Source organism: Callithrix jacchus, chromosome 9 (assembly GCF_049354715.1).
Source record: "Callithrix jacchus isolate 240 chromosome 9, calJac240_pri, whole genome shotgun sequence".
Lineage (NCBI taxonomy): Eukaryota > Metazoa > Chordata > Mammalia > Primates > Cebidae > Callithrix > Callithrix jacchus.
The window spans coordinates 21,057,774-21,085,474 of record NC_133510.1 but is presented as its reverse complement, the minus strand read 5'-3'; the positions used below and the strand labels follow the sequence as shown (position 1 = coordinate 21,085,474).

Here is a 27,701-nt window from a genome sequence, read left to right as displayed (position 1 = left end):
CCCACGCTTTTTTTTTAATGTCCCTACTCAAGACAACTTGTAGCCAACCTCCCCTTTTGTTTGTTCAGCCTTCAGTGGTTCCTGCCCTACTTGCTGTCTCCCCTGGATCTACACTCTGTTAATTCCCCAGCTTATCCTGAAATTCAACTACATTCCTTTCATAATGCCTTCACCAAACTTCTTAAAAGCCTGGCCTACTCTGCTTCTGCCCTGTTTTCCTCCTCTTTTGCTCTTCTCCACCAACTCTAAGTATGATTTCTTCATCTTGAACTCTTGCTCTGACATCTACATTTAGATGTTGTCCCAGACTCTGTCTTTGGTCCTCTTCCCCATTTCTACAGATACTCTAAATTCACCGCATCCCCAGTCAGCTCTGCAGATGGTCGCTAAGTTGTTACTGCCAGCCCCCGACGCCTCTCCTCAATTCTAGGCACACACTTCCAATGGTCCAAGAGATACGTTTATGTTAGGATCCTGCCATCACCCCAAATGCACTGGTTCAAAATGAAATGTATCACCCTCCTTCCAAAATAACTCTGCCTCCTTGCTTCCCTTTTTCTCTTAAGAAAACCAAGGCCCACTTGTCCATGCTGTCCCATACTTTCAAAAAGCTAAGCCAAGATAATATGAAAGGTCTAAGCATATGGGTGAGTCTGGGACAAATTCATGGGACAACCAGTACTGAATGAAGACTTAAAAGAGGTATAGGCCTGTGGTCCGGAACAGTGGCTGATGCCTGTAATCCCAGCACTTTGAGAGACTGAGATGGGCAGATCAGCTGAAGTCAGGAGTTAAAGATCAGCCTGGCCAATATGGTGAAACCGTGTCTCTACTAAAAATACAAAAATTAGCTGGGAATGGTGGCACTTGCCTATAATCCTAGCTGAGAATCCTAGCTGAGGCAGGAGAATCCCTTGAACCCAGGAGAGGAAGGTTGTAGTGAGCCGAGATTGCACCACTGAACTCTAGCCTGAGGGGGTGGGGGGAGGGAGAGAGACTCTGTCAAAGAAAAGAAAAGGTTACAGGTAATGGACTAGAGGAGTGGGGGCCAGCAAGGACGTTCCAGGAAGAGGGAAAAGCTCCAGAGAGACAGCACAGGCAATGAGTGGGGAAACCTCCTGGGTGCAGAGGTTTCCACTGGGAAACCGTAAGCAGTGTTGCTGAGAGGGTGAACGTCCTGCAGAGACTTCTAGGCTTAGTCTAATGGGCTAGGGCATGGCATGTGCCTTTGCTTTTATGGCTTCGGAAGGCAATGCCGCAGCAAGAGGAAGGGAAATCCAAGTAGAGAGACTAGTAGCAGACCAAATTACCCGGAAGCTCACTGTCATCCAGGTGGGAGGTATGTGGGCCTTGGCTGGTTGATGGTGGCATTCCCATGGGAACAAAGAAGAGGATGAAACTAAAACACTTTTTTTTTTTTTTGAGACAGGATCTCACTCTGTCGCCCAGGCTGGAGTGCAGTGGTGCAACATCCGCCTCCTGGGCTCAAGCGACCCTCCCACCTTAGCGCCCCAAGTAGCTGGGACTACAAGATATGCCGCCACACCCAGCTAACGTTTGTGTTTTTTGTAGAAGTTGGGTTTCACCATGTTGCCCAGCCTGGTCTTGAACTCCTGAAGTGAAGTGATCCACCTGCCTCAGCCTCCCAAAGTGCTAGGATTACAGGTGAGAGCCAGCATGCCCAGCCCAAAATGGGAAGCCAGGGATTGAAGTAGAGAAAAAAACATGACGCTGTGTTTCAGAAATTGCGGGAAGAAGGAGGGTGATACTGTCATTGTTAGAAATCAGGAAGTTGGTGCATTGGAACCGAATCATTTTCTGAGTGCAAAAAATACAATAAAGTAAAATAAAATAAAAAAGAAATCAGGAAGTTGGGAAGGGGAGCTGTTCTGAAGGAAGATCAGATCACAGAAACAGAACAAAAGCATCAACACAAAAGACTTAAGAATTTTTAGAAAGTAGCACATTGTTTTAATCTCATAGGCAGTGAAAGAAATGCAAATTAAGATTATATATTTTTCAATTATAAAATTGCCCCCCAAAAAACGTTTTAAATAATACTACTTAGCGCTGACAAGGTGTGCTCAAAAAATTCATATCCTTAATTCTATTTCTGGAATTTTATCCTTAAAACAATAATTTAAAAATGCAAATCAAACTTAGGTACAAAAACAGTACTTACGGCGTTGTTAATAGAATACAATGTTACACAAAATGATAAAGGTTATATATTAGAAGACAATTAATTTGATGAAATTCTAGGTTAGCACCAAAACCAATATTTACAAATAATTTATAATGAAATAGAAAATACTAATAATATATTTTTCTTTTTTTCTTCCTTTTGGAGATGGAGTCTCACTCTGTCGCCCAGGCTGGCGTGTAATGACGCAATCTCAGCTCACTGCAACCTCCGCCTCCTGGGTTCAAGCAATTCTCCTGCCTCAGACTCCCAAGTAACTGGGTCTACAGGCATGTGCCACCATGCCCGGCTAATTTTTTGTATTTTTAGTAGAGACAGCGTTTCACTGTGTTACCCAGGATGGTCTCCATCTCCTGACCTCATGATCCGCTAGCTTCGGCCTCCCAAAATGCTGGGGTTACAGGTGTGAGCCACTGCACCCGGCCAGTCCTCACTTTTTAGATTAGTCATTTGAGCTACAAAAATTATACAGACTTGACACTTTCCTTTGGCTCTGCCTGCCTGCCTTTTTTTTTTTTAAGAAAGAGCCTCACTCTGTCACCCAAGCTGGAGTACAGTGGTGTGATCTTGGCTCACTGAAACTTGCACCTCCCATTTTCAAGCAATTCTCCTGCCTCAGCCTCCCAAGTAGCTGGGACTACAGTCACATGCCGCCAAGCCCAGCTAATTTTTGTATTTTTAGTAGAGACAGTTTCTCCATGTTGGCCAGACTGGTCTCAAACTCCTGGCCTCAAGCCATCCACCCACCTCAGCCTCCCAAAGTGCCGGGATTACAGGTGTCAGCCACCACGGCAGGCATTACATTAAACTTATTATTTTGAGATAATTGTAGATTCAATTGCAGTTGTAAGAAATAATGCAGAACAATTCTATGTACCCTCTAACCAGTTTACCCCAATGGTAACGTCTTGCAAAACTATAGTACTATATCGCAACCGGGATGATGACATTGACAAAATCAGGACACAGAACATTTCCAGCACCATAAGGTTGTTGCTTTTTATAGTCATACCCTTTCCCCTCCCCATCCCTGAGCCCCTTAACCCCTGGCAATCACTCATCTGTTCTCCCTTTCTATAATTAGTTATTTTAAGAATGTTATATAAATGGATTAATACAGTATGGTACCTTTTGAGATTGGCTTTTTTTTCACTCAGCGTAATTCCCTGGAGATTCATCCAGGTTGTGGTGTGATCTATAATTCATCCTTTTTACTGCTGAAAAGGATTTCGTGGTATAGACATAATCATTCCCCAGTTGAAGGACATCTAGATTGTTTCTAGTTGTTGGCTATCATGAATAAAGCTGCTATAAACACTTGTGTACAGCTTTCTGTGTGAGCATAAGTCTCCATTGCTCTGCGATAAATGCCTAAGAGCGCAGTTGCTGGGTTGTTGCATGTTTTGCTTTATAAGAAACTACCAAACCATTTTCCAGAGTGGCTATGCCATTTTAGGCTCCCACCAATACTGGAAGAATGACCCAGTTTCTCCACATTCTCATCAGCATTTGGTGGTGTTCCAATTTTTTATTTTAGCCATTCTGATAGGTGCAGTGATAGCTTATTGTGGTTTTATTTACATTTCCCTAATGGTTAATGATGTTGAACAACTTTTCATGTGCTTGTTTGCCAACTGTATGTCCTTTTTTGCCTGTTTTCTAACTGAATTTTTTTTTTTTGGTTTTGAGTTTCGAGAGTTGTTTATATATTCTAGATACTAGTCCTTTGTTGAGTATGTGGATTATGGATATATTTTCTTATATTCTCTAAACTGTCTTTTCTTCTTCTTCTTCTAAGACAGAGTCTCACTGTTTTGCCAGGCAACATCTTGGCTCACTGCAACCTCTGCCTCCCTGTCTCATTGATCCTCCCACCTCAGCCTCAGCCTCCTGTATCTCTGGGACTACAGGTGCACTCCACCACACCCAGCTATCCGTGTGTGGGGTGTGTGTGTGTGTGTGTGTGTGTGTGTGTAGAGACAGGGTTTTATCACATTGCCCAGGCTGTTCTCAAACTTCTGCACTAAAGTGATCAGCCTTCATTAGCCTCCCAAAGTGCTGGGATTGCAGGGGTGAGCTACCGTGCCCAGCCTCTTTTCTTCTTCTTTTCTTTCTTTCTTTCTTTTTTTTTTTTTTGAGACAGAGTTTCACTCTTGTTCCCCAGACTGGAGTGCAATGGCAAGATCTCAGCTCACTGCAACCTCTGCCTGTCCCAAGTTCAAGTGATTTTCCTGTCTCAGCTTCTCAAGTAGCTGGGATTACAGGTGTTCACCACCTCGCCCGGCTAATTTTTGTATTTTTGGTAGAGACGGGGTTTCACCATGTTGGCCAGGCTGGTCTTGAACTCCTAACCTCAGGTGATCTGCCCACCTTGGCCTCCCAAAGTGCTGGAATTACAGGTGTGAGCCACCACGCCCGGCCCTTTCTTCTTCTTAATAGGGTTCTTGCAGAGCAAAAGTTGTGTTCTTTAGATTTTGTTTTTGAGACAGGGTCTCCCTTTGTCACTTAGGCTGGAGTGCCAGCTGGAATGCAGTGAAACAATCATAGCTCACTGCAGTCTTGAACACCTGGGCTCAAGCGATGCTCCCACCTCAACCTCCCAAAGTGCTAGAATTACAGCCATAAACCACTATATCTGGCCAACTTGCTTATATCTACAAAAAATCTTGCTGGTATTTTTATAGGAATCAGATTAAACCTGTATATCAATTTGGGGAAAATTGGGATTTTATTATGTTGAGTCTTCCAGTCCATCAATCCATGAGTACAGTATGTCTCCCCATATATTTAGATCTTTGACTTCTTTAAGCAGCATTGTGCATCATACAAATTCAATGGCTTTTTGTTTTTTTTGAGACAGAGTCTTATTCTGTTGCCCAGGCTGGAGTGCAGTGGTGCAGTCTTGGCTCCCTGCAACCTCTGCCTCCTGGGTTCAAGCAATTTTCTTGCCTCAGCGTCCAAAGTAGCTGGGATTACAGGCACGTGCCACAACTCCAGCCTAATTTTTGCATTTTTAGTAGTGATGGGGTTTCACCATGTTGACGAGGCTGGTCTCAAACTCCTGACTTCAAGTGACCCACCTGCTTCTACTTCCCAAAGTGCTGGGATTACAGGCATGAGACACCATGCCCAGCCCTATGCATGCTTTTTAGATTTATGTCTAAGTATTTCTTTCTTGCCTTTTTTTTTTTTTTCTTTGAGATAGGGTCTTGCTCTATTACCTGGGCTGGAGAGCAGTGGTGTGAGAGTGGCTCACTGCAGCCTTGACCTTTCAGGCTAAGCAATCCACCCACCTCAGCCTCCCCAGTAGCTGGGACTACAGGCATATACCATCACACTCAGCTAATTTTTTATTTTTTGTAGAGACAGGGTCTCACTATGTTGCCCAGGCTGGTCTCGAACTCCTGGGTTCAAGCAATCCTCTCACCATGGCCTCCCAAAGTGCAATTACAGGTGTGAGCCACCATGCCTGGCCTTTTTGAGCAATTATAACTGGTATTGTAGTTTTAATTTCTGTGTACACATGTTCCTTGCTAATATATAGAAATACAATAGATTTTTGTATCTTTATTTTATATTCTGCAACCCTGATGAATTCATTTATTAATTCTAAGAGACTGTTTGTAGATTCTTTGAGATTTTCTGTGTAATCATGTCATCCACAAATAGGAACAGTTTTATTTCTTCCTTTCTGATCAGTTTTCCTTTTATTTCATTTTCTTGCCTTATTGCACTGGCAAGGGATTGCAGTACTGTGTTGAATAAGAGGAGTAAGAGCAGACATCTTTGTCTTATTCCTGCCCATAGGGAAAAATAATTCAGTTTTTTACCATTAAATATAATGTTAGTTGTAGTGAGCTGGGTTTTTGTTTGTTTGTTTGTTTGTTTGTTTGTTTGGTGCTTTTCATTTTATTTATTTATTTATTTGGAGATGTAGTCTTGCTTTGTTGCCCGGGCTGGAGTGCAGTGACTTGATCTCGGCTCACTGAAAGCTCCACCTCCCAGGTTCAAGCCATTGTTCAGCCTCAGCCTCCCAAGTAGCTCGGACTACAGGTGCATGCCACCATGCGTGGCTAATTTTTTGTATTTTTAGTAGAGGCAGAGTTTCACTGTGTTAGCCAGAATGGTCTCAATCTCCTGATCTTGTGATTTGCCCACCTCAGCCTCCCAAAGTGCTGGGATTACAGGCGTGAGCCACTGCGCCTGGTCTTTATTTTTTATTTTACTTTCCTTATCTGTTTTATTATTGTTGTTATTATATTATTATTATTATTATTATTATTATTTGAGACACAGTCTTGCTCTGTCGCCCAGGCTGGAGTGCAATGGTGTGATCTCAGCTCAGTGCAACCTCCATATCCTGGGTTTAAGCAATTCTCCTGCCTCAGCCTCCCAAATAACTGGGACTACAGGCACCCACCACCATACCTGGCTAATTTTTGTATTTTTAGTAGAGACAGGATTTCACCATTTTGGCCAGGCTGATCTCGAACTCCTAACCTCAGGTGATCTGTCCGCTCAGCCTCCCAAAGTGCTTGGATTATAGGCACCCAGCCTATTTTTTATTATTGGTTTGTTTTTCTTTTCTTTCTTTCTGTTTTTTTTTTTTTTTTTTTTTTTTTTTTTGAGACAAAGTCTTGCTGTGTCGTCCAGGCTGGACTGCAGTGGAATGATCTTGGCTCACTGCAATCTCCACTTCCTGGATTTGAGCAATTCTCATGCCTCAGCCTCCTGAGTATTGGGATTACAGACTCACACCATCACACCCGGCTAATTTTTGTATTTTTTGCAGAGATAGGGTTTCACCATGTTGGCCAGGATGGTCTTTAACTCCTGATTTCAAGAGATCTGCCTGCCTCAGCCTCCCAGAGTGCTGGGATTGCAGGTGTGAGCTGCTTTACCCAACCTGTTTGTTTTTCTTGAGATAGGGTTTCGCTCTGTCACCTAAGCTAGTGTGCAATGGTACAATCACAGCTCACTGCAGTCTCCACCTCCCAGGTTCAAGCAATTCTTCCACCTCAGCCTCCCGAGTAGCTGGGACTATAGGCATGCACCACTACACCTGGCTAATTTTTTATTTTTAGTAGAGATGGGGTTTCACTATGTTGGCCAGGCTGGTATCAAACTCCTGACCTCAAGTGATCCATCTGCCTCGGCCTCCCAAAGTGCTGGAATTACAGGCATGAGTCACCATGGCTGACCCTATATCATTATTTTTGAAGTGAATTCCTTGTAAACTGCATATTGTTCAGTTATGCTTTTTAATTCACTCTATCAATGTTTGTATTTTAATAGATGTATTTAGACCATTTATATTTAATGTAATTATTGATATGTTAGGGCTTGAGCCTGTCATTTTATTTTTGTTTTCTGCTTTCTTATTTCTTTTTCCTGCCTTCCTGGGGGGTATTTGGATAACTATTTGTAACAAACTTCTTAAGAACAGTTTTAGATTTACAGAAAAATTGTGAAAATGGTATGGAGAACCATGGAGATAACACTGCCATCCCAGTCAGACTTTTGCAATGGGAACATCTGTCCTATGCCTGTCGACCATTGTATTTTATGTGCATATAACTTGCCTGATTTCACAGGTTCACAGCTGGAAAGAAATCTTGCCTCAGGATGAACCGTATCTCAAGCCTCACCCAAATCTGATTTAGATGACATTTTAAAATTCCATTGATTGGTTGATCTTTTTTTGAGAGACGAGTTTCACAATGCTGACCAAGCTGATCTTGAACTTCTAGGCTCAAATGATCCTCCCACCTCAGCTTCCTGAGTAGCCGGAACTACAGGTGCATGCCACTAAACCCTGACTTAGATGCTATTTAGATGAAACTTTGGACATTAGACTTTGGAGCTGATGCTTGAATGAGTTTAGACTGTGGGGGCTATTGAGATGGAATGAATGGATTTTTCATGTAATAAGGACATAGATTTGAGGGGACAGTCCAGAATACTATGGACCAAATCGGGTTCCCCCACAAATTCATATGTTGAAGCCCTCACCCTCAATGTGATGTTATTTTGATATGTGGCCCTTGGGAGGTCATTCCATTTAGATGAGGTTATGATAGTGGGGCCATCATGATGGGATAGTGTCCTTATAGGAAAAGACATCAGAAAGCTTTCTTTCTCACTGGGCATGGTGGCTCATGCCTGTAATCCCAGCACTTTAAGAGGCCAAAGTGGATGGATCACCTGAGGTCAGGAGGTCAAGATTGGCCTGGCCAACGTGGTGAAACCCTGTCTCTACGAAAAATACAAAAATTAGCTGGGCGTGGTAGCAGGCACCTGTAATCACAGCTACTTGGGAGGCTGAGGCAGGAGAATTGCTTGAACCTGGGAGGTGAAGGTGGCAGTGAGCTGAGATTGTGCCATTGCACTCTAGCCTGGGCAATAAGAGTGAGGCTCTGTCTCAGAAAAAAAAGAAGGCCAGGTAAGGTGACTCATCCCTGTGATCCCAGCACTTTGAGAGACCAAGGCAGGAGGATCACTTGAGGTCAGGAGTTCTAGAGTACCCTAGCCAACATGGTGAAACCTCATTTCTACTAAAATACAAAGAAATTAGCCAGGTGTGATGGTGTGTGCCTATAGTCCCAGCTACTCAGGAGGCTGAGACAGGAGAATCACTGGAACCCAGGAGGCGGAGGTTGCAGTGAGCTGAGATCACTGCGCTCCAGCCTGGGCAACAGAATGAAACTCCACCTCAAAAGAAAAAAAAGAGCAGAACGATCCAAGATGGCCGATCGCTATCATCCTGGGATTGCACCTCTCAGGGAAGGCGCGGAGAACTAGAGGACGCCACACTTTCAGACAAATTCTGGTCGCTCACGGAGCAGAAGATCCCCGAGTGGAGGAAACACACGGGTGGCCAGCGCGACTCTCGTGGCTGGCGCAGCGGTTCCGCCGGCACCTCGGCGTGGCAGCTCTCTGAGCAGAGTAAACAGGTTCGGAGGACCCGCACAGGTCCCCAGCAGGACACCAGAGCCCAGCTCAGCGGCTGCGACGGCACCTCGGCGGGGCAGCGCTCGGCGCAGAGTAAACGGGACCGGTTCCCCTTCTGACTGAGGTTTGAAGCCCCGGGAAGGCAGAGTCGCCTACTACGGACACAAGAAGGAAGCCAGACAGGAGAATCCTGGGCAGAAAAGCACCATCAGTTTTAACGCCGCTGCTCTGGCCCTGGGAACTAACAACCTGGACATCCACTCAAGAGAGCTAATCTGAAAGTTGGTAATTTCAAAGACGACAGGAGGATAAATTTACAATGACGGGAAGAAACCAGCGTAAAAAAGCTGAGAATACTCAAAGTCAGAACGCCTCTCCCGCTAAAGATGATCACAGTTCCACATCAACAATGGAATAAGGCTTGACGGAGAATGAGCGCCTCCTGATGACAGAATCACTCTTCAAGGAATGGATAATAACAAACTTCGGTGAGTTAAAAGACCATGTTGTAGCCCAACGTAAAGAAACTAGGAACTTTGAAAAAAGGTTTGATGAAATCCTATTGAGAATAGACAACTTAGAGAGGAGTCTGAGTGAATTAATGGAACTGAAGAATACAATACAGGAACTCTGAGAAGTATGCACAGGTTTAAACACTCGAATTGTTCAAGCAGAAGAAGGGATATCAGAGGTCAAAGTCCAACTTAATGAAATAAAACGCGAAGAAAAGATTAGAGAAAAAAGGATAAAAAGGAATGAGCAAAGTCTCCAAGAAATGTGGGACTATGTGAAAAGACCAAATTTAAGTTTGATAGGTGTAACTGAATGTGATGGAGAGAATGAATCCAAGCTGGAAAATACCCTTCAGGATATTATTCAGGAAAATTTTCCTAAACTAGCAAAGCAGGTCAACATTCAACCCCAGGTAACACAGAGAATACCACAAAGATATTCCTCAAGAAGAGCAACCCCAAGGCACATAATCGTTAGATTCACCAGGGTTGAAACGAAGGAGAAAATACTAAGGGCAGCCAAAGAGAAAGGTCAGGTTACCCACAAAGGCAAGCCTATCAGACTTAGAGCAGATCTCTCAGCAGAAACCCTACAAGCCAGAAGAGAGTGGGGGCCAATATTCAACATCCTCAAAGAACAGAACCTTCAGCCCAGAATTTCATATCCAGCCAAACTAAGCTTCACAACTGAAGGAAAAATAAAATCTTTTATGAACAAGCAAGAACTCAGAGATTTTATACCACCAGGCCTGCTTTACAAGAGCTTCTGAAAGAAGCATTACACACAGAAAGAAACAACCAGTATTAGCCTTTCTAAAAATACACCAAAAAGTAAAGAGTGCCAACATAAAGAAGAATTTACACCAACGAATGGATAAAACAGCCAGTCAACATCAAATGGCAGTAACCCTAAATTTAAATTGACTAAATTCCCAATCAAAAGACACAACCAAAACCCAATGGCATGTTACATCCAGACCTGTTTCACATGCAAGGATACACAAAGACTCAAAACAAAGGGATGGAGAAAAATTTACCAACCAAATGGAGAGCAAAAATAAATAATAAATAAATAAAAAGCAGGAGTTGCAATTCTCGTATTGGATAAAATAGATTTAAAGCAACAAAGATATAGTGGTAAAAGGATCAATGCAACAACAAGAGCTAACGATCCTAACACCCAGGTAGGAGACTTAGATTCAATGAGACAGAAAATTAATAAGGATATCAAGGACTCGAACTCAGATCCGGAACAAGTAAACTTAATAAATATTTATAGAGCTCTCCACTTCAAATACACAAAATATACATTCTTGTCAATACCACATCACACCTACCCATAAGCTTAAATGAAACATTGATTGGCCATCATTAATACCCAATTTTTTTCAAAATAAAGCAATATTTCCATTTACTCTCCCTCTTTCTCTTGTCTTTTTTCCTCTCCTTTACTTATTTTTTTTTCTTTCCTTCTCTCAAAAAAAAAGAAATCAACTTGTAAACCTCTAGATCTAGGTCAGCAATGTCTCTCTCATTACTTGATTTCCTTCCTTCCCTTCCCTCCCTCCCTCCCTCCCTCCCTCCCTCCCCGCTTCCTCCCTTCCTTCCTTCATCCCTTCCTTCCTCCCTACCGTCCTTCTTCCCTCCCTTCCTGCCTTCCTCCCCGCCGCAAAAAAAAAAAAAAAAAAAGAAAGCTTTTTTCTTTTTCTCTCTGCCATGTGAGAACACAGCAAGAAGGCAACTGCCTACAAGCTAGGAGGAGATTCCTCACTAGAATCTGACCATGCTAACACCCTGAAATCAGAATTGTGATAGACAAATGTCTGTTGTTTAAACTGCCCAGTCTATGGTATTCTGTAATGGCATTCCTAATAGACTAATACATTCATCTACTCCATTTTTCTGAATTTCCCACAGTTGTACCACAGTGAAACTCTTCCCTCACTGATAGACATTCAGGTTGAATTCTGTCCTTTGATATTACAAGCAGTTTTCTTTTTTTGAGACAGAGTTTCGCTGTTATTGCCCAGGCTGAAGTCCAATGGCGCAATCTTGGCTCACCTCAACCTCTGTCTCCCAGGTTCAAGTGATTCTCCTGCCTCAGTCTCCCAAGTAGCTGAGATTATTGGCATGTGCCACAACGCCCAGCTAATTTTTTGTATTTTTTAGTAGAGACAGGGTTTCACCTGTTGGTCAGGCTGGTTTTAAATTCCCAACCTCAGGTGATCCACCAGCCTCAGCCTCCCAAAGTGTTGGGATTACAGATGTGAGCCACCGCACTGGGCCAAGCAATTCTTCTAACACCTTTGCACAGATATTATTAAGTGTTCACTGGTCAGACACAGTGGCTCACATCTGTAATCCCAAGGTGGGCAGATCATCTAGGGGCAGAAGTTCGAGATCAGCCTGATCAACATGGTGAAACCCCAGCTCTACTAAAAATACAAAAATTAGCCAGGCATGGTGGCACACACCTGTAATCCCAGCTGTGCAGGAGGATGAGGCAGGAGAATCACTTGAACCCAGGAGGTGGAGGTTGCAGTGAGCAAAGATCACATCACTGCACTCCAGCCTGGACGTCCACATGAGATTCTGTCTCAAAAAAACAACAACAAAAAGAATATTCACAATTTTATTTCTGTCAAGTAGACTTTCCAGAATAGCTAAGGTCCAAAGATTTTAGAATTTTGTATTTATTAAACATTGTCAGATAACTTGGCTCACGCCTGTAATCCCAGCACTTTGGGAGGCCGAGGTGGGTGGATCACTTGAAGTCAGGAGTTTAAGACCAGCCTGGCCAACATGGTGAAATCCTGTCTCTACTAAAAATACACAAAATTAGCTGGGCGTGGTGGCAGGCACCTGTAATCCCAGCTACTCAGGAGGCTGAGCCAGGAGAATCGCTTGAACCCAGGAGGCAGACATTGCAGTGAGCCGAGACCAAGCCACTGCACTCCAGCCCGGGCAACAGTGCGAGACTCCATCTCAAAAAGATAAAAATAGAAATTAGTTTAATAAAAATTGATAGTCTCATTATGATATTTAAGGAGGGAGTAGTATAAAAAGTATATACCATATGATATAATTTACATAATTATATATATAATATTCTTCACACTGAAAAAGAGTGGGTGAAAATAGGCTATACCCAGTGGCTCACACCTATAATCCCAGAACTTTGGGAGGCCAAGGCAGGAAGGTCACTTAAGCCTAGGAATTCGAGACCAGCTTGAGCAACATGGTAACATCTCATTTCTAAAAAAATAGAGACAGAGTTTTGCCATGTTGGCCAGGCTGGTCTCAAACTCCTGGCCTCAAGTGATCCACCTGCCTCAGCTTCCCACAGTGCTGGGATTACAGGCATGAGCCTCCAGGCCCAGCCAATACTTTTAAAATCAGAAGAAAAAGCCAAATGCAGTAGCTCATGCCTGTAACTCCAGCACTTTGGGAGGCTGAGGCAGGCGAATCATTTGAGGTCAGGAGTTCGAGACCAGCCTGGCCAATATGATGAAACCCTATCTCTACTAAAAATACACAAATTAGCCAGGCATGGTGACTCATGCCTATAATCCCAGCTACTCAGGAGGCTGAGGCAGGAGAATTGCTTGAACCGGGAAGCAGAGCTTGCAGTGAGCTAAGATCATTCCACTGCACCCCAGCCTGCACAACAGAGCAAGAGTCTGTCTTAAAAAAAAAAAAGTAGGAAAACAAAATTTTGCTGCTATTTTTTTTTCTTTTTTTGAGATGGAGTCTTGCTCTGTTGCCCTGGCTGGAGTGCAGTGGTACAATCCTAGCTCACTGAAACCTTTGCCTCCTGGGTCCAAGCAATTCTCCCTCCTCAGCCTCGCAAATAGCTGGGATTACAGGCACCTGCCACTACGCCTGGCTAATTTTTGTATTTTTGATAAAGACTAGGTTTCACCATGTTGGCCAGGCTGGTCTTGAACTCCTGACCTGAGGTGATCCACCCACTTCAACCTCCCAAAGTGCTGGGATTACAGGTGTGAGCAACCACACCTCAGTCTTTTTTTTTTTTTTTTTTAATGTTTTTTGGCTTGGCACCATGACACACACCTGTAATCCCTGCACTCTGGGAGGCCAAGGCAAGTGGATCACTTGAGCCAGCTGACCAACATGGTGAAACCCTGTCTCTACAAAAAGTACAATAATTAGCCGGGCATGGTGGTGTGTGCCTGTAGTCCCAGCTACTTGGGAGGCTGAGGTGGGAGGATGACTTGAGCCTGGGAGGTGTAGATTGCAGTGAGCCGAGATCACACCACTGCACTGCAGCCTGGGTGGTAGAACCAGAACTTGTCTCAAAAAAAAAATTTTTTTTTTTGTAGAGACAAAGTCTCACTACATTGCTCAGGCTGGTCTTGAACTCCTGCACTCAAGCAATCCTACTGCCTTGGCCTCCCAAAGTACTAGGATTATAGGCATGAGCCACTGTGCAAAATATTACCTACATGGGTCTGTAGCAACAATACTAAAGAAATCATGGGTTTTAAGTGACAGTGATTTTTCTAAAACTCACTAAAATAAATTCATGAATATTAAAATATTCAAATTAACACACCACCAAAAGCCTTTCCCTGCGCCACCAGCAGTTGATGTAGAGAAACTCTGGATAAGAATGCCACTGAGTTTCCGTCAACCCAAGCCCTCTGGGATCCCAGGGTTACTAAGAGCAGATCTCAGACACCAAAGGCTTTCAATCCATAGTGTATTTTCCTCCCTCAGTGGAAGAAAGGCAACCCTACCTTTAGTCACGAAGGAGCCCTGAATTCCCAGAATCTTTATCTGGTTGGAGGTTTTCCAGTGGAATTGTAGCTTCTTCTTCAGGGAAGTTTCACAGGGCAGCTCCACCATCTCCCCTTTTTTGCCCAGCACCACTGTCTTTCCGTGAGTGACTGCTATGAGTAGCGCTAGGCGGAAAAGAAAGGAGTCAGGTCTCAATGCTGCCACTGTCCCCCTCAACCCCAGGCTCCACCTTTGCCTTTCCTCCCATGCCATCTGTGCTGAGACCCCAGGTCTGAGAACTTACCCAGTTGCAGCACCAGGAGCGAGTGCCTAAAAGGGATTCCCCCATTCATTGTAGCCTTGCTGAGGGAGGCAGGGGCCTGAGCCAGTGGGGACCTAAGCCCACAGAAATCGCAGAGCCTGAGGGAAATAGCAGTCATTAGTCAGCAAGCATTTGCCAGACCTGAAGTATACAGAGGTGATACACAACCTCTCCCTCAGGACCCTTGCAGCCCATCTAGTGAACTCGAGGCAGGGAATAGCAGAGGGAATTGGAGGTTGGATGAAGGATGGAATGAGTAGGAGCAGAAGCAAGATAAAAAGACAAGTGAGCGAAACCAGAAGTAAGATAAATAAGTGAATAAGGAGCCCCATGGCTGGCTAGATCCAAACCAAACCAGTAAGGAGCAACTCCTAAGAGATGGGCATGTACTAGGCTGGGTGAGATGGCTCACGCCTGTAATTCCAGCACTTTGGGAGGCTGAGGTTGGCAGATCACTTGAGGTCAGGAGTTCAAGATCAGCCTGGTCAACATGGTGAAACCCCGTATCTACTAAAAATACAAAAATTAGCCGTGCATGGTGGCACGCACCTGTAGTCTCAGCTACTCAGGAGGCTGAGGCAGGAGAATCACTTGAACCAGGGAGGTGGAGGTTGCAGTGAGCCAAGATCGTACCACTGCACTCCAGCCTGGAAGAAAGATGGGTATGTACTACAGAGAAAATACATCCTTAAAATAACCCCGTATAGCAAGTAGCTATTTAAGGTTCATGCATACAGAGTGTATATCATGCATATGCTTGAAATTATGGGATGGAAGTGACACACAAGCACACAGAGGCCAGGAAACTAAGCAACCTTCCTGTCAATCAAAAGGCACATGCTGGTTAAAAATTAGGCCGCTCGGGGAAGAAGAGAAAAGCACACATAGAAAAGGCCATCAAATATCTGCTGATGCTGATACCATCGCAGGTTATCCCCGATCCATAGCAGATTGTACTGTGCTGAATAAACTTTCTGCTGCTTTGCTGTGTGTGTGTGTGTTGTGTCCAATTCTCTGTGGCACCAACAGTTTAGGACTTCACAACATCAGCCAGTGACAAACTGAACTTGCACACCCCTAACTGAATGCTCTGAGATACACACCATGAAATGTTATGCCCAGGCCAGGAGGGGGTTCTTTGCTGGGATGAGTGAGCAGGGAATCAGAAAAGGATGAGTGGTGAAGGTGGCAAATTCGTGAGGAGGCCATGGAGCCAGGCCAGGACATGGAAATGCTTGAAGCCCGTGCTGAGATGCTGGGACTGGATCCCGGGCACATGACAGCCAGACAGTAGAGGATTTTCTTTCTCTCTCTTTCCCTTCTTTCTTTCTTTCTCCCTCCCTCTCTTTTTTTTTTTTTTTTTTTTGAGATGGAGTTCTGCTCTTGTTGCCCAGGCTGGAGTGCAATGGCATGATCTCAGTGCACCGCAACCTCCACATCCCGGGTTCAAGCAATTCTCCTGCCTCAGCTGCCCAAGTAGCTGGGATTACAAGCATGTGCCACCACACCTGGCTGATTTTGTATTTTTGGTAGAGACAGGGTTTCTCTATGTTGGTCAGGCTGGTCTCAGACCCCCAATCTCAGGTGATCCACCCACCTAGGCCTCCCAAAGTGCTAGGATTACAGGTATGAGCCACCACGCCCAGCCACAGTAGGTGATTTTTTATAGAGAAGAAGGTGATTATATTTGCCATGTGGACCTGTGCAGCTGCTAGAGGAAAGAACTGGAGGAGGTGAGGCATCAAAGGCAGGACTGTAACCATCCCAGTGAGCAAAGGGTCTGAGCTAAGTGGCTATGGGAATGTGTGCGACAGTTCTGAGGTTAGATTCCCAAGAGTTGGAACCTGATACAGTGTGAGAGGTTGGGAAGAAAGAGCAGAGGGCCATTTCCCTATCCAATATCAGACCAGTCCTATGAGGTCTCTGAGTGGACCAAGCAGAAGGTGCTTGTCTAGGGTTTGGATGAAGGAGAGGTTCCTGCGGGCTCGGCAGACAGGCAAGGCTGGGGGTGGAGGGGGCAGGGCAGAGAGGCTCTGAATGGACCATGGGGAATGGACAGCTGTATGTTAGAGAAGGGATTCCAAAGTCCTGGATCAGCAACAGCGGCAACATGACCAGGGAACTTGTTAGAAATGCAAATCCTCTGGCCAGGCGCAGTGGCTCACGCCTATAATCCCAGCACTTTGGGAGGCCGAGGTGGGTGGATCACAAGGTCAAGAGATCAAGACCATCCTGGTCAACATGGTGAACCCCCATCTTTACTAAAACTACAAAAATTAGCTGGGCATGGTGGCACATGCCTGTAGTCCCAGCTACTCGGGAGGCTGAGGCAGGAGAATTGCTTGAACCCGGGAGGCAGAGGTTGCAGTGAGCAGAGATCGCGCCATTGCACTCCTGGGTAACAAGAGTGAAATTCCATCTAAAAAAAAAAAAAGAAATGCAAATCCTCAGCGCCACCCCAGACGTGCGGAATCAGAAACTGGGGGTGGGTCTATCAGCTGGGTTTTCATAAATCTCCAGGTGACTGATCACGCTCAAGTTTGAAAATCATAAGTTAGATGGAAAGGAAAGGGTAGGGGTGTCCCCTTTCTGAGATGTGTGAAGGTGGTAGGGATGTACAAGGAGGCTTTGGAGGAAAGAGAGGGCTCAAGGAGGAGATGGTGGAAGAAGGCATGGGACAAGCATTTGGGGCTTGCTTGACTGTAAGTAAATCTTTTATTTTTATTTTTAGTTTAGTTTAGTTTGTTTGTTTCTTTGAGACAGGATCCACTCTGTCACCCAGGCGGGAGTGCAGTGGTGCAATCACAGCTCATTGCAGCCTGGAACTCCTGGGCTCAAGTAATCCTCCCACCACAACACCCAGCTAATTTTTGCAGGTCGAGATTGCAAATATCGACAGGCAGGCTGAAGAGCTGGAGCTCTGTCTTGGAGATGATGGGACCCACTGCTGATTTTTGAGCAGAGATGTGACATGGTCTATGTAGCACTTTGGGAAGCTCGATGTGGTACTAGGGACCAGACGAGATGAGATTGGAGCAGTGATTATAGGAAGGCCACTGAGACAGCACCTCAAAGGAGGGCGGGAGCAGGGCTCAAGTGTGTTTGAATCCAGCCCAGGCTATAAAGTGGGCTCAGAGAGGTGACTGCCTGGGGAAGGGGTCAGCATGGACCTGGTCCCTGCTGGTGAGACAAGATCTTGCCTCCAGACTCTCTCTCCCAAGCTTGGTCCTTCTTTCCCCCAGTGGCACCTTTGCCGTTGGAGGTTGGTGGTGATCTGCTTACTCTGAAGTCCCACAGCACCCTGTTGACATGATCCTGGGTACAGTCCACCTTCTACCTCGTGTGTAGTGATTTGGTTTCGCAGCTCTCTCCCACCAGCTCGAGCCCCATGAGGGCAGTGATGACAATCTATCCAGCTGTGTGGCCACCCCAAGCCTGGCAGCCACTGAAGCATAGAGAGAGGGCTTGGGATGGCTTTGGTTGACTTCAGCCAAATTGAACTGTATGGAGGAGGAAAAGTCACTGATTTCTTCTTTCTGTACTCACCCTATTAATTCTGTCTCTAAAATGGGTCACTGGAGTGTGTGCACACACGCAGCCCTGGCCTGGATGAAGCCACATTGTCCCAATCCATGCTGTTTGTCCCCACAGGGCACCACCAGCCACTCCCCATCCACCCTGTCTGCGGCTCTCTACACCAAGGGCTGACAGCCACAGACAGCTCATAGGCTCTCTTGCCCTCCAGCACCAGCTGGGGCTGGCCAGTGAAAAGTGCCTCTCAGAAATGAGATGGAAGGGTGAGGGAAAGAGGCTGGGATATTTTCCCTGCTCCCTCCCTGCCCCGGGCATGTTTTCTGTCAATAGCATGTGTTCGTCCCCACCTGCAGTCCTGCGCCTCTACAGCTCCTGTGGGGTGGCCCCTTATCCAGAGCGCAAACGCTCTCTGGGTTCCAGAAACACCATTTTCACTTCTTCAGGACTCCTCCTGCTGTTTATAGTGTTTGTGCTTCAACAAGTTGGTTGATTCCCTTCGCCTCTGTGAATAACCCCCTTTTTACAGTCTCCTGACCCGGGGGAGGGGGGCTGTGTTTCCTGCTGGGCACTAAGACACAACCCATGGAGAGGACTGGAGCACTCAGAAGGTGTGGGGCCTGGTCCTCCTACTGAGGTTTAGGAGAAGATAGAAAAGGGACTTCATCTTCGTTAGCTCCATCAAGTTACTCCATCTGCCTGGAAGAGGAGGTAGCCAGGGCCTGACATGTGGTAGGTGCTTGAGATAGACAGGTAGGTAGATAGATGTATGGATGAATAGATTAGACAGACAGACGGACAGACGGACGGACGGACGGACAGACAGACAGACAGACAGACAGACAGACAGACAGACAGACAGACAGACAGATAGATAGATAGATAGACAGATAGATAGATAGACAGATTAGATAGATTAGATGATAGATTGATAGATTAGATATGCAGGCAGATTAGATAGATACATAGATGATGATAAATAAGGTAGGTAAAATAAGATAGACAGAAAGATAGATTAGGTCAGGCACAGTGGCTCACCCTGTAATCCCAGCACTTGGGGAGGCCGAGGCGGGTGGATCACCTGAGGTCAGGGGTTCAAAACCAGTGGTCAGAATGGTGAAACCCCATCTCTACTAAAATACAAAAATTAGCTGGGTGTGCTGGCACACACCTGTAACCCGTTACTCAGGAGGCTGAGGTAGGAGAATTGTTTGAACCCGGGAGGTGGAGGCTGCTGTGAGCTGAGATGGCACCACTGCACTCCAGCCTGAAGGACAGATCAAGGCTCCATCTCAAAAAAAAAAAAAAAGGATGGATGGATAGATAGATAGATAAGACAGACATATATGTAATTCCAGCACTTTGCAAAGCTGAAGCGGGCGGATCACTTGAGGTCAGGAGTTCCAGACCAGCCAGGCTAACATGGTGAAACCCCATCTCTACTAAAAATACAAAAATTAGCTGGGCGTGGTGGCAGGCACCTATAATCCTAGCTACTCAGGAGGCTGAGGCAAGAGAATCACTTGAACCCAGGAGGCGGAGGTTGCTGTGAGCCGAGATCGTGCCACTGCACTCCAGCCTGGCAACACAGCAAGACTGGCTATTCCGTCTGAAAAAAAGAAGAAAAAAAACTAGGAAAGTAGGGGCTGGGCATAGCGGCTGAAACCTGTAATCCCAGCACTTTGGAAGGCTGAGGCGGGCAGATCATCTGAGGTTAGGAGTTTGAGACCAGCCAGACCAACATGGTGAAACCTTGTCTCTACTAAAAATACAAAAATTAGCTGGGTATGCTGGGGAGAGAGGTGCTTGTAGTCCCAGCTGCTATTCAGGAGGCTGAGTCAGGAGAATTGCTTGAACCTGGGAGGTTGTAGTGAGCTGAGATTGCGCCACTGCACTCCAGCATGGGCGACAGAGCAAGACTCCATCTCAAAAAGAAACAAAACCAAAAAAAAAAACTAGGGAAGTAGGAAGAAAAGAGGTCAAGAAGGAGGTTTCCGAGAAAGGAGGAAGGGAGACCAGCCACCAGTCAAGGTGGCGTTTAGGTTAGCATGCAGCACAGGAAGCATTGAGGGGAAAGCGGCAGTGAGAATGTGGAATGGGGTAGCGTCATACCAAAGAGTAGTTCCCACTGTCCCCTATCCCAGACTTGGTGAGCAGGGTGTGAAGGAGGGGAAGTCTCCATTTGGATATCCCTTCTCTAGGGTCCAAATTCAGCTTACCCTGGTAAAACGCCTGGGAAGACTAGAAGCATTCTTGACCCTTCCCCATATGGTGGCTGTTTTGACTCCCCCTGCTCCGTGGTCCTGAGGTCTGTGCAGAGAGCCACCTCCCTGCCTCCAGCTCCCTGTGCTGCCTCATCTCACAGCAAGGCTCCTCTGAGTGGCGGCTGTGGGTTTCCAGCATGCTTGCTTTGGTGCTTTGGACTTCCACTGCCACCCCAAAGAGCTGGCCTTTGATTCCCACACCTCAGCGTCCCCAGAGGTGCCTTACCCTAGTACAGTAGCATCCTGTGTACCAGTGTACCAGCACTCCGAGAGGCAGGGAGGGCTCTCTGGTCCCTCAAAGCGCTGGCACGTGTCTCTCTCTCTCTCTCTCCCCCCCCCCCACCCCTTGCTTCTCAGCTCACATCTGTGCATTTCTGCATCTGTGCTTCCCAGCCCCCAGCTTATGCCCCCAGCCTGCAGCTCCCTGTGCCTGTGTCTGTCTTTCTCTTTGCTTCACGTACTGGCCATGCTGGCTCTCCTGGGCTCCCCTGGAATGCCCCTCGCCGCTCCTCCTTTTTCATCTTGCCCTCTCCAGCTGCCACTAAGCTCTAGCTTCTTCCGGCCTGTACACAGGCCTTCTGGCCTTTGGCAGCAATGCAGGCCCTGAACAAGCTTTGATCTGCGGGGAACCTGCCGAGCACGCCTGCAGCCCAGGGTGGATGTGAGGGAGCTGGCTGCAGGGTGGGAGGGACACTGTGGACAAAGGGAAATGGACAGATTTCCCCAGAATGCACAGAGGCCTCAAGGGAGGAGGGGAGGAATAGATGTGGGAGGGAGACCTGGAGCAGCTTGTTAAAGCAACAGCTACACACACACAATCCACAACCACATGCAAAGCGCAGGGTACTACAAAAAAGAGGAAAAGAAGACATGCTGAGAAGCAAGACAGACGCACAGAGCGGAGACCCAAAGTGAGGCAAAGAGAGACCGAGATAGAGACGAGACCAAAATGGCAACACACTCCATGCACTCTCGCAGAGCCTTGAGGTTCCCGCCGCCCTCACCCCTGGCCCCCCAGGGATGGGACGAGGAGCGAGACTTGGGAGAGGAAGAGAGCCCACCTCCGCCACAGCGAAAGTCTGTGGTCCTACAGGCACTTTTATCTTCTCCCCATAACCCCCAAGCAACCCACTTAAGCGCAGCCACGGGATGCGCCCCACCATGTTCACCCTCTCTACTGCTGACTGGCTTCCTAGAAACTTCCTGGGGACTGTGACCCCTCTAAGGAACTCTTGTGGTTGGTGGCTGCAACCTCCGCCATCCTCTTCTTCGCCTCAGACACCCACATCGAGGGAACTGTGCCCACCCTCCTCCCCTCCTCCCCTCATCCCCGCAAAGGTACAGAACGGAGCTCAACCTCAGAGCTTTGCAAACCCAGACCCCTGCCCGTCTATCTCTGATTCCCCACCTTCATCAAAGTTATTTTGAGACAGGGCCTCACTCTCGCCTACGCTAGCACGCGATGCAGTGGCACAATCAGGGCTCATTGCAGCCTCCGTCTCCCAGGCTCAAGCAATCTTCCCACCTCAGCCTCTCAAGTAGCTGGAACCACAGGCACACACTACCATGCCCAGCTAACTTTTGTATTTTTTGTAGAGATAGGGGTTTCATTATGTTGCCCAGGCTGGTCTCAAACTCCTAGGCTCAAGTCATCCTCATGCCTTGGCCTCCCAAAGGGCTGGGATTACAGGTGTGGGCCAACTCGCCCAGCCCATCAAAGTTATTTGATTCAACAAATATTTGCTGAGTGTCTAAAATGTGTAAGACTGGCCCGGTGGTGGCTCACATCTGTAATCCCAGCACTTTGGGAGGCCAAGAAGGGCAGATCACTTGAGGTCAGGAGTTTGAGACCAGCCTGGCTAATATAGTGTAACCCTGTCTCTACTAAAAATACAAAAATTAGCCGGGCATGATGACAGACACCTGTAATCCCAGCTACTTGAAAGGCTGAGGCAGGAGAATCACTTGAACCTGGGAGGCAGAGGCTGCAGTGAGTCAAGATCACGCCATTGCACTCCAGCCCAGGCGACAGAGTGACACTCTGTCTCAAAAATAGTAAGAATAAATAAATAAAATGTGCAAGACAATTGATCTAGCCAATTCCCCTCAGCACCACCCCGCCATTACGGCCAGGGCCAGGGCCTAGGGCGGCCCTAAAGGCTCTGCCTAGCACCCTTGGTGGGAAGAGGGAAATCATCTCTCAAATGTCTCTAACGCTGTCCTCATGGGCTCTTTCATCTGACTTTGAAGGCGGCAGCCATTTTGTATCAGCCTACAGCATCTGATACAGCACAGGAATTATCTGTCAAAATGTGAAGTAGCAGTGACCTCCGCCATCAGGACCTACTCTTAGCCCACTAAAAATGTGCCCCATAAAAGCAGGGCACTCAGGAAGCACTATCCCACTCAGAGCGAAAGCTTCTAATTATTGAGAATGGGGCCTTTCCATGTTAAGGGATCAGACTGTGCCCCAGGAACCCTCTCTCCCAGAAAAAGCTTATGAGGGGAAAAGCAGAGGACACTGGGGATAGCATGGCTTCAAGGAGCTGGAAAGTTCTGAGGTGAAGAGGCTGAGATTGTACAGGGCTTCCGGTCAAGAGGGATAGAGTCCGCCCTCTCGCTCACACCCGGCCAGGCCCAGGCGGGGCTCCACGCCCTTCTCAACTCTCCTGGCCTTGGGAGACCCCCACCGCCAATTCTCTTCGAATCCATTTCTTAAATGACATATTCATCTAAAGATACACATCTGTCACATTTACGGCATTTCACACGCAAAAGCTCAGTTTGAACACCTTCTGAGAATTTTAGCTTTCCTATTTCATGAATTATTTTAAAGCTATCTAGAAAAGTGTCTTTAGACATTGTTCAAAAATCTTAAAAGAGCAAAAAAGTAGACAAAAATTTTTAAATACACACATAAGCACAAAAGGTAGTTAAAAGAGACTATTACATAGATCATGTGACTTATGAAATGCTGCTCATATGATACTTCGTGTAAATGTTTGGAGATCGCACCATCAGGAAAAGTGATTTTGCAGGAATTTTCTCTAGACTAGCTTCTGCTTCTTTTTGTCTTTTTCTTGCTTTTGTCGTTTTTCCTCATCATTTCGTTTTTATGGGTTTCCTCCCATCTTATATTTATTCTTTCTGATGTTTCCCTCCCCTCATTCACTCTTTTTCTCCTCTTTTCCCCTCTTCCAGTCTTCTCTCCTCCACCGCCCATGACTAGTTACCTCCCACACCTTTCCCAGCCTGGGGTAGTCTCCAGCCCTCACTCTCTCTCTGATATTGCCATTCCGGTCAATACTCCTCTGAGGAGCACCCGCTGCTCTGGGCACTGAGCTGTGCACACCGGGGCTGCAGAGAGCAGTCTGGCACAGCCCCTGACCTCTGAAGCTCGCAGTTCTGGTGGAAGATTGCTGCTCATGATCCGTTCCAAAAGAAATGCAAGGGAAGGTGGGCAGACAACTGGGCAGAGCACGTTCCTGTGCATCTGCCCCACGTTCCCCTCCCTCCCAGCTCCAGGGAAAGAAGCCGAGTCTGACCATCTTACCTCTGGCCTTGCATCTTTCTTGCCCTCTGCTTCTCAAAAAAGGTGTCTCTGTGTGAGGACTTGGAGCTCTGCAGCCAGGAGCCCAATGGGGAGGGTGCTTTGTTTCTTCTGCAGAGTCGTGCTTAAATGAAGAGAGACAGGAAGCCCAATGGGGAGGCTCCTCCACACCCTAGGCCTGGGCTGGCCCTCCACGTCACCACCTGGAGCTGGGGTCCCCACCCCCGGCTCTCAGAAAACATCTCAAAGTGAAAATGCCAAAGTCAAGGGAAAAAGTTCAGCAGAATCAGGCTGGAGCCACAGTGCCACTGCCACTGTTAAGTGGCAAGAAAAGGATTGCAAGAAAGATTCCACCAGTGACACTATCGTATCTGACCAGAAGTGGGAGGTAGCTGGGGGCATACGGGAACAGCCGTGGCAAGTCCACAAATAGCTCCTCGCTCCGGGGCCCTGAGGGCCTGTGTTCAGTGGCTGCCTCCAGGGGTATCGGTGGGGGCTTTGTAGGTGGCCCAGTGTGGAAGAGAGGGTGTGGGCTGAGCAGAGGATACCTGAGACACCAGGAGTGACTGTGAACCAGACTCTGTTCCTCTGGGCGTCTCTGGCCGGGCCTTAAACGCTTTCCTTTAGCCCATATCTCTCGTGGGCTCCAGATGTGGGTATCCACCAGCGCATTGGACATCTCCATTGGGAAGCTCACCGGCCATAGCAAACTCAACATATCCCCAACTAAACATACCACCTGCATACCGCCACCCTCCAGACCTGCAGCATGTAGTACTGTGTGCTGCTTCTCATTTCATGGCTACTGTACTCAAGGGTTGAGATTTAATAACATTAGTATTTACTACTTCATCATTAAGGGCATTTTTTTTTTTTTTTGAGACAGAGTCTTGCTCTGTCACCAAGCTGGAGTTAAGTGACGAGATCTCAGCTCACTGCAACCTCTGCCTCCCGGGTTCAAGGGATTCTTCTGCTTTAGCCTCCCAAGTAGCTGGGAACTACAAGTGCACCATCATACCCAGCTAATTTTTGTATTTTTTTGTTTGTTTTTAGGTGGAGTTTCGCTCTTGTTGCCCAGGCTGGAGTGCAATGGCCCAGTCTCAGCTCACTGCAACCTCCACTTCCCGGGTTCAAGCAATTCTCCTGCCTCAGCCTCCAGAGTAGCTGGGATTACAAATGCCCACCACCATGTCCAGCTAATTTTTTTTGTTTTTTTGTATTTTTAGTAGAGATGGGGTTTCACCAAGTTGGCCAGGCTGGTCTTGAATGAGAGCCACTGAGCCTGCCCATTTTTTTTTCTGCCTGAGATGGAGTCTTGCTCTGCTGCCCAGGCTGGAGTGCAGTGGCGTGATCTCTGCGCATTGCAACCTCTGCCTCCTGGGTTCAAGTCAGTCTCGTGCCTCAGCCTCCAGGTATGTGGCACCACGCCCGACTAATTTTTTGTATTTTTAGTGGAGATGGTGTTTCACTGTGTTAGCCAGGATGGTCTCGATCTCCTGACTTCTTGATCTGCCCACCTCTGCCTCCCAAAGTGCTGGGATTACAGGCATAAGCCACCGTGCCTGGCCTCATTAAGGGCATGATTAAGTAAAACTGCCATTACTATTTTTCTTCTTTTTTACTGTAAGTACCTGGCAGTGAAGAGTGCGGTGACTATCATATGGTTTGGTGCCACTGCCTTCATTTATGCTAAGGCAGCAGTTTTATCCAGATTGCTTTTGCAACATTATTGCAATGTCAACATACTGACAAAGGAAAATAGCCTGTAGTTTCTTTTTATGTAAATAGCTTGACCTTGAAGATACCCCAAAAGGGTCTCGGGGACTCCCAGGGGTCTTCAGGCCACATTTAACTCTGAGAACCACTAATCTAGATAATTTTTGTTCATTCTTCAGATCTCAGTGATTGCTTTAGCTGTCCCCAAAGTCTATTTTCTCCTTCTTCTTACTAATAGAATCCTCAATTTTTAGCTGAGCTCTTAGCTACCCAGATTTAAAATATACTTCCCAGCCTCCCTCATAGGTGGATGTGTCCAAGTGACTCAATATTGGTTAATGGATATAAGTGAATGTGTTAGGTGCAACCTCTGGGTCGCTTCTCAAAGTTGGGGGAACGTACCCTCCTCAGGCCTTCTTCCTTCAGACTGGAAAGAAAACACCTTCCCTGATGTTCACAGCCAGCCTGTTTTTCTCATCTCCATTACCTGGCAGGCTCTCGTAGGCATTGATGTTTTGAGCCCTGCTCCAGTCCAAACCTCTCCATTCATTCATCTGTGTAGTCAACAAGTGTTAAGCTTGTACCGGCCCAAGGCACTCTGCTAGGTGCTGGGGATGTGATGCTGGGTGAGACAGATATGGTCACCACTCCAGGTTATGACATAGACACCAAACAATGAACAACTTCATTACAATTTGACAAGTGCTACAAAGGAAAAAGCACAGGGTGCTGGGAGATCTTATCACAAGAGAACATTCTTTCAACCGGGGAGAACTATCGGTAAGCACTGGGCTCTGCTGCAAGTGAAAGAAAACCCAAAATAATAGAGACTTCAGCAAGATTGAAGTTATTTTTCACATGTAGGAAGTGTGGAGGTGGGTGGCGCAGAGGCGAGGGAGCAGCAGGCCGTCCTCCAGGGCCTGGATCCGGGCTGTTTTTATTTTGTTGCTTACCATCCTCCTGCACAGGACTTCCTCCCCAGAATCTCAGAAGGCTACTCAGCTTCCTCAGTTGAAATCAGCTTTCCTGGTGAGAAGACCTCCCAGTCCCCTGTGCTTCTCCGTTTGTCGTGGTTTTCCAGTTACGATGAAGTTATTGATTGCTTAGTGTCTAGCTCACAGGCCAGAGTGGTGACCCTGTCTGTCTTAGCACTATGCTCCCAGCATCCTCACAGACTCCCTGACCCTGGAAGATGCTTAAACCTTGTTTAATATTTTCCTAATATCTTAAATTTTATTGATATTAAATTTATTGTGGTAAAATACACACAACATAAAATTTTCCATTTTAAGCATTTTTTTTTTTTTTCCCGAGACAGAGTCTCATGCTGTCACCCAGGGTGTAGTATAATGGCATAATTTTAGCTCACTGCAACCTCCGCCTTCTGGGTTCAAGCAATTCTCCTGCCTCAGCCTCCCGAGTAGCTGGGACTACAGGCGCCTGCCACCACATCTGGCTAATTTTTGTATTTCTAGTAGAGACCGGGTTTCAACATGTTGGCCAGGCTGATCTGGAACTCCTGACCTCAAGTGATCCCATCCACCCTCCTTGGCCTCCCGAAGTGCTGGGATTACAAGTGTGAACCACCACAGCCGGCCATTTCAAGCGTTTTTGAATGTGTGGCTCTGTGGGATTGAGTACTCTCACATGGTTATGCGAATTTTTCATCTTCCTTAACGGAAATTCTGTACTATTAAATGCTGACTCCCGTTCTTGCTCCCTGCAACCCCTGGCTATTGAATAATGTTTTTCTTTTTCTTTTTCTTCTTCTTTTTTCTTGAAACAGAGTCTAGCTCTGTCACCTAGGCTGGAGGGCAATGGTGTGACCTTGGCTCACTGCAACCTCCGCCTCCCGTGCTCAAGCAATTCTCCTGCCGCAGCCTTCCCAGTAGCTGGGATTATAGGTATGTGC

General features: G+C 46.7%; 1 protein-coding gene across 2 annotated transcripts in view; it reads right to left on the bottom strand.

Moving 5' to 3' along the window:
• CD4 (CD4 molecule) overlaps positions 1 to 24,200 on the bottom strand; it is a 34,785-nt gene extending 10,585 nt beyond the window's left edge. The window contains exons 1-3 of one of the 2 annotated variants that reach the window (XM_035255142.3): positions 24,077 to 24,200; positions 14,711 to 14,826; positions 14,427 to 14,591 (exon numbers count right to left, since the gene is read on the bottom strand). In XM_035255142.3, the coding sequence (XP_035111033.1) occupies positions 14,427 to 14,591; positions 14,711 to 14,826; positions 24,077 to 24,090 (295 nt within the window). In that variant the 5' untranslated portion in view covers positions 24,091 to 24,200. 2 annotated transcript variants of the gene reach the window in all.
• Between the last annotated feature and the right edge of the window lie 3,501 nt (positions 24,201 to 27,701).